The sequence below is a fragment of the Labrus bergylta genome, chromosome 1, assembly GCF_963930695.1.
Source record: "Labrus bergylta chromosome 1, fLabBer1.1, whole genome shotgun sequence".
Lineage (NCBI taxonomy): Eukaryota > Metazoa > Chordata > Actinopteri > Labriformes > Labridae > Labrus > Labrus bergylta.
In genome coordinates this window covers 1,957,335-1,964,081 of record NC_089195.1, presented here as the reverse complement: position 1 = coordinate 1,964,081, position 6,747 = coordinate 1,957,335, and the positions used below count along the sequence as shown (strand labels likewise).

General features: G+C 40.8%; 1 protein-coding gene across 1 annotated transcript; it reads right to left on the bottom strand.

Annotated features, from left to right (window-relative positions):
- Positions 1-604: 604 nt before the first annotated feature.
- LOC109989802 (prostaglandin D2 receptor 2) lies at positions 605-6,233 on the bottom strand. Its single transcript, XM_065959515.1, has 2 exons — positions 6,101-6,233; positions 605-2,281 (listed from the first exon to the last, which is right to left on the bottom strand). The coding sequence occupies exon 2, from the start codon at positions 2,275-2,277 to the stop codon at positions 895-897; it is 1,383 nt and encodes a 460-aa protein (XP_065815587.1). The 5' UTR covers positions 2,278-2,281; positions 6,101-6,233; the 3' UTR covers positions 605-894.
- Positions 6,234-6,747: the final 514 nt, after the last annotated feature.

The window sequence follows — 6,747 nt, the reverse complement described above, 5'->3', positions numbered from 1 at the left end:
ATGCTTTATTTTCTGAACTAAATGTGTCCCTGGACACTGTTTGAAGTTAAAAAGCAATGAGTAGAGTTACGGTTTCACTGTTGCGGACGCCCCACCATAACTTCTTGGGTAGCATTTTATCTTCAAACTGTGTTACAGGGTCCAAATTTTACTCTGAGGAAAGTTTGTGTATAAAGTTATGAACATATACAACCGAATCTGTACATTTCTCCAACTTTCACATTTCTCTACCAAAACTCCATAGTGGACCTTTAAATGCCAAAACTTACATGCTGATGCAATATTCACTTATAAACATAAATACACAAAATCCATCCCAGGTCAAGACAACAGAATTTTGTTTAGGATATTTTTGTTCATAAATCACAGTTTATATCAGCAACAAAATAGAAAATGGCCATACATTGGATTTTCTGCTTGGAACCACAAGCCTTTAACAAATCTCCCAGCAATCCATCCAATTATAGTTGAAATACTTCAGTTGACCAAAGTGGTGGGTGGACCAACCTTCATACCCTGTGCTGTTAGCATGGCAGAAAATCATGTCAATAAATGCTTCTATTTCCCTTTCCACATGCTTTTAGTGGTCATTACTTTAGAAGTCATAGATCATAGGGTGCATTGGCCTAGCTCCACATGTACATTTGAAGATATCTCCCATGGTAAAGGAACATCAGCTTTACGCTTAAGCAACACAAAGGCAAAAATCCAAGAGTCTCATCTTTCTTGAAAGAAAACAATCAATGGTGAGTAGGGTTAGGGTTCTCTTTGGCATTCTGGCCACTACGCCTTCATTTAAAATTCCCCTTATTTTTACATGAACTTTTCAAGCTTTTGGTATTTTCACTACTTTCTTTAAGAGTGGCATTGTTTTATCTTAGTTAAGTGAGAGTCCTAATCCTGTTCCACCTCGTTGTACGATCCTTGTCTGGTACGCTCCATGCATATCTCCTTGAGGCCAATAGAGGGCGAAGGTGGTGGGTAGGAGGGTTGAAAGTCAGAAGGACAAGGTGAACATGAACCCTTTGGCATTCCAAGATTCACATCTCGACTGCTCTTCCGTCTGATATGAGCTCTTAAACTTCTCCCTGGCACCGTCAGTAAGCCGCCTCCTTCTTCCACCAGGCCGTCAAACACTGCACCCAGACTCTGTTGTATTCGCACACAAAAGTTTGGGCAGCTGAAGGCGTACAGAATGGGGTTCAACACTGGATTCAGAAAAGCAAAGGTTGTGGCCAAGGGAAGCCCGACCTCCACCAGGTAAAGATTATTGTGCCAATACTGGGCTGTGACTTCAATCATGCAGAAGATGTGATAGGGAGCCCAGCACAGTGCAAACGCTGCTATTACAAATGTCACCATCTTGGTGAAGCTCTGGGACAACTGGCTGGGATTAGTAGAAGGGGACAAGGCAGTCGGTGTCAGAGCTAAAGATGGACCAGAGGATGGAGGCTTGAGAAAGATATTGGTTTTCATGGTTGTAGGAGTGTTTGGGGATCCAGATGCCCCGTTGTTGTTTGAAACAATCATTGCGTCAGTGAGCCTGCTGGCACTCTGCTTCCTCCTCCTTCTCCTTTTTCTCAGACTGACACCAATTTGGATGTAGCTCCCAGCAATCATCACCAGAGGGAACAGGAAGGCAACCAGCAACTTGGAGATAGCGGTCGCTGCCTGTCTCACTTTGCAGTCTCTCTCCAGAGTTACTCCAGGGGATGAATACAAGGCAAAATTATGATAGCACAGTTTTCTCCCATCCTGTTTCTCAGTCACAGAGCGGAACAGGAAGTATGGAAATGTATTAACTGCCGCCCACAACCAGCCCAATGCACACACCTTCCACGCTCCGGCCACTGACCGATGATTCTGGCTCCACACCGGCTTGGCCACTATAAGGCAGCGATCGAGTGAAATGGCTGCTAACAGGAATGCTGACACAAACATGTTTAAGAAGAAGATGGAAGCCTGTGCTTTGCAAAGTGGGCCACCAAGCTCCCAGCTATGTGAGGAGCTAAGGTAGAAGGTGAAGAGTGGCAGGGTCAGAGTCGCCAAGAAGTCAGACATGGCCAGGTTAAGCACCCAAACAGAAGCCACAGTACGGCGCCGAAGACGGAAGCCCACCACCCAGAGGATGAGGGCATTCTCCAAAATCCCCAGGCAGGAAACAAGGCCGTGGATGCAAACCACCACAATATTAGCCTTTGTGTTATTGTTGAGGCTGTGTTCCTTCATGGCCTGTAGCAGAGGGCAGAACAGCTGCTCTCCCGTCACATTCGACATTGTGCTGTGAAAAAATAAAAATAAGGTCAGTGATTGTACTAGTTCGTGGACTAAATAGCCTCATGTTTGGTATTCAGCCATGACCATTTTGTGTCACCCAGAACTGATTAAACCAACAGTTAAGCATTGTAGTGCTTTATGCTTGTTGACTTTCTGCCTTCAAAAGACTTTTCCCCTTACATATATACAATGCCCTATAAGCACTCCCTGATTTATCGTAACTGTTACTCTAAATAATAAACATAATGTTTTAAATAATTGAGAACATAAATGAATTCACAACATGTTCACTTAGTTGGTGAATTAACTGAGAGGTTGTGTATTTTTTTTCATAGTTTTCATTTTTAAGAGGCCACAATAAAAATGCACACGTTTTTGCACTGGAACTACGGTGGCTGGGAGGTGCAAAACACTGGTGTGAAACACTTTGGCAAAAATGTGAGACAATTTTACATTTTGAAAAACATTATTTCTTTTTATAAAACAAAATTACAAAACCAAAACACTTTTACCAAGGTGAAAACAAATGTACATTTTATAAAACAAATTTACAAGTTGTGAAACACTTTTAAAAGTGCTGAGACAAATTCACAAGTGGCAGAACACTTTTACCAGTCCCCAAACAAATGTACAAATAACAGAATCTTGACGGAAAGGTTTTTTTTCACATAATGTACTTGTAAACATGTCAGGCTGCCCTGAAATCCTCCTGAGTTTGTAGTTCACAAGCATCTCACTGCGGGAGTCTATCCATCAGGAATCATGACATCATGTAAAAAGAGATTTTTGTCTTTATATCAGTGAGTTTGACAAATATCATAATATCAACAAAAGAGCAGAAAACATAATGATGCAGTTTAAGTGTGTTCACCCAGATCACAACTCCCACTATGCAGTCTATGATTGTACACCAGACGCAGGATAGAAACGTCATCACCCCTTGCCACCCGCTCACTCTGAAAAAACGTATCCCTACTTCATGTGGAAAATATACTTGTGGGCTGGCAGGGAAATCTGATTGAGAGATTCAGCTGCTTGCATTTATTCATGCAGCTAACAGGGCGGCAGTAGCTCTGTCTTTAGGGACTCAGCAGTGCTCGCTGTGACATCTCTCACTTAGTGCATAGGATCCTGTTTGTGCCTGTTCAACAGAGTGTAAAAGTGCATTTCCCCTTTCGGGATTAATAAAATATATCTTCTTCTTCGTTTTCAGGAGTTTTGTGCATGTGTAAAGCACCAAAGGAGTCTACATTCAGTTGTTGTGCAGTCTGAGGTGTTGCACATACATTCTTATTCATGTTTAAAAGCTTCAGATGTTGTATGCGTCACTCTCTGCAGTAGCTGATATTTTGTACTCATGTTTGTAGTTGTCTGGTGGAAAAGGTTTCCGAGTAGAGAGATGATGATGATGGTGATAAGGATGATTTCATGACCAACAGACTTGCCCTTGCTTGTAGATGGCAGATACAGTAAATGGCTCCCTTTCCTCATATACAGTGACTAAAGGAAATGAGAACTAATTGTCTGGCTTGTCATTTTTGAGCATCATAATATAACCTTATAAAACTTAATTGACTTGATAATGATAAGAATTAAATCAACATACCTGACATTATTACTGGTGATAAATCCTCCTGAACTGCACATTTTATGGGCAGTAAAATGTCTGTGTTTGTTTTTCTTTTATTTGCGATGACATTCTAGTCGTAGGGTAACGTTTTTGAAACAAACAAAACGTCTAAATTAACAAAACTGATACAGACATGGTGCCAGCCAGGGCATTTAATGTATAATATATTCACCTTCAGCTCTGCATGACTGTAAGTTATAAAATGACACATTAATGTGATGACAGGCGATGCATACAGTTGAGTGGAAAACGCTCCAAATAACTGCTGGTTTACACTTCATTAATATTATATCATGTGTTTTAAGTCTATGGTTTTTTCTGCATTCTGACAAAACAATTCTCCACATTGTCCCTGATTCCTACGTGTCAAGGCCTGTTCATGTGGTCTAACCACATACCAACTCTTTGGCAACTACACATGTTCAGTGAAGCAATACAGTCTGGGAATGTTTGAGAAGCTCGGAAGATGAGCGCGTGTAGTGTGTAGGAGCAGTGTTATCAATCTATCAATCTCTCTCTTTGAGATTATCCTTTTGTTCTATTTCCTCCAAATGAACCTGCCAGATCCCAACAGTTCAAAGATAGGGAACTTTTTGAAACAAATGATTTACAAATACAACTTTCACAGCATATACTCTTATCCTTTTTGACATTTTGGGCTTCATCTTTATTTCCATAAAGATAAAGCCCACAATAGAGAGGGGCAGCTGAGTCGTCATCTCTCAACAGGAAGGTGGAGGGTTCGATCGAGGTACATGTCCCATGTGTCCTTGAGCAAGAGACTAAACCCAGAATAGCTCCCGCTGCTTCGTCGGAGGCGTATGAATGTGTATGAATGGGATTAGTTACCTCTGATGGCCTCACTACCTCTACCGTCAGTGTGTGAATGTGTAGGTGTGACAGTGTAAAAGTGCTTTGAGTAGTCAGAAGACTAGAAAAGTGCTCTACAAGCTCAAGTCCAATTACCATTTACAATATAGTAGGTAATTAGGAGAGAGAGCGGGGAATGCCACATGTCTGATTTGAACCTGGGCCGCCAGCTTTGGGGACTGCAGCCTCAGTTCATTGGCCACAACCTGGGCGCCGGGCCATAGCGAACTGGCTTTATGTGATATAAAATGTGGTTGGTTCTTGGCATTTACTTATCAGGACATTTGTAAGATCCAATCTTCAAATGTTACCAGCGTCTGTTACAGACAACATGGGGAAATACTTACTCACATAACCTCATCCCACCTCATCAGATTAGGCAAACACAGTACCTTGTCTGCACATGAATACAGACATGAGCAAAGTTATGATGTGCGTATATGGGCACAAATCTGATGGGATTGTTGCTTCATTAGAGTTGTTGCAGATCATGTCATTTTGGGAGAGCTGCCTTAAAGTCATTCACTGAGAAACATAAAAAATGGATGGCAAAATTTGAGGCAGATGTTTCTTTGAAATGCTGGGCATGCAGGACAGACAGTTAAAAGGTCAAAGTGACATGGTCATGTTTTTGCCTTTACTTCTTTTCTGAGCCCAAATTTCATGAACACAGTTGTGTGATACGGCTAAGTGCTGATAGGCGTTATCTTTGAAACTGCAGCTGACTTCCTTTATCATTTGTATATGGACGAACAACTTTAAAGTATTAAGCACAGCTAGCTTACATTAAGTCTGCCCTGACTGGATGGAGTATTAGAAACCTCATTTCACATGAAGCAACAATAAGAATAAAAATAACAAAACCACCATAATCAGAGTTGAATGATCGAACACATACAAAAATATTTAAGTATGAGCTTCCAGAATTCATTTATTGTTGGGCTATGTTAACTATTTGACTGCTTACAATACCAGGCACGTGTACCTGGTAGTAATCAGCCAACTGAGCGTGTGAATATGAAAAGATATATACAAGATATTGTACTAGGATCCTGTAATAGAATATAATCACAGGTGTCTGCTGTACAGGTATTTGACTAAACCTAGAGGAAGTATTAGGGCTGTATTGAAAAAGAAACTGTGCAGCAAAAACAGCAACACATATTGAAGCATTAGAACTGTAAAAGACATGTTATCGTATAGGAAAGAAAATCTGAAAATTGTTTTTAAAATGTAAGTAGATGATCGAGAGTGGTCATTGCACACAATCATTATATTGTTTAAGCAGAAGTTAATTCATTCAGAGTCATTTTTAACACTCACCAAGATGTTAGGTCACATCTGTAAAGAATAAAGAAAGTCCCAACCTTTCCTCTGAAAAACCTCTCCTGTCTTTCTGTAAAAGCTTGTCATCCTTCCAGTTCTGTCACTTTCGGCAGCTCTCCTGACACGGAGACGCCCACTGTAAAACACACACACACACACACACGCACACACGCCTGTCTTTCTTGCTGATAAATGTTCTGATGAGAGTGTGTGGACATTGATTCAACTTTGACAGCAATCTCAATGATTTATCACATATAGAGAGTGAACTATTCAGGGGAGAGCTGCTTCTGGACAAGAGGAGAAACAGAAAGTATGCTAACAGAGACTGAGAGATAATGTCAGTCAAATGTTGTTGCCTGCTACACGACTGATCATCTGCTGGACTTGTAAGAACTAGTTTCACTGACGTTTCATTCTCTGCCGTCATTTCCATGACGACACATGAGAGATGCAAAGCACATATTTATATGTTGACACATATTTACATATTTTTGCGTAGTAAATACAACTGCAATGTACAACAATCTACTTTTAATTCAATAAATGGTAAATGGACTACTCAAAGCTCTTAAAACAACTTTGAAGCGGCTCAGAGTATGAGAACAAAATGAAAGTGCCTCGTGGTTATGAACGTCTCTGTC

Coding starts and splice junctions, on each gene's coding strand:
- LOC109989802 (XM_065959515.1), bottom strand. CDS start 2,277: ATGTCGAATGTGACGGGAGAGCAGCTGTTCTGCCCTCTGCTACAGGCC.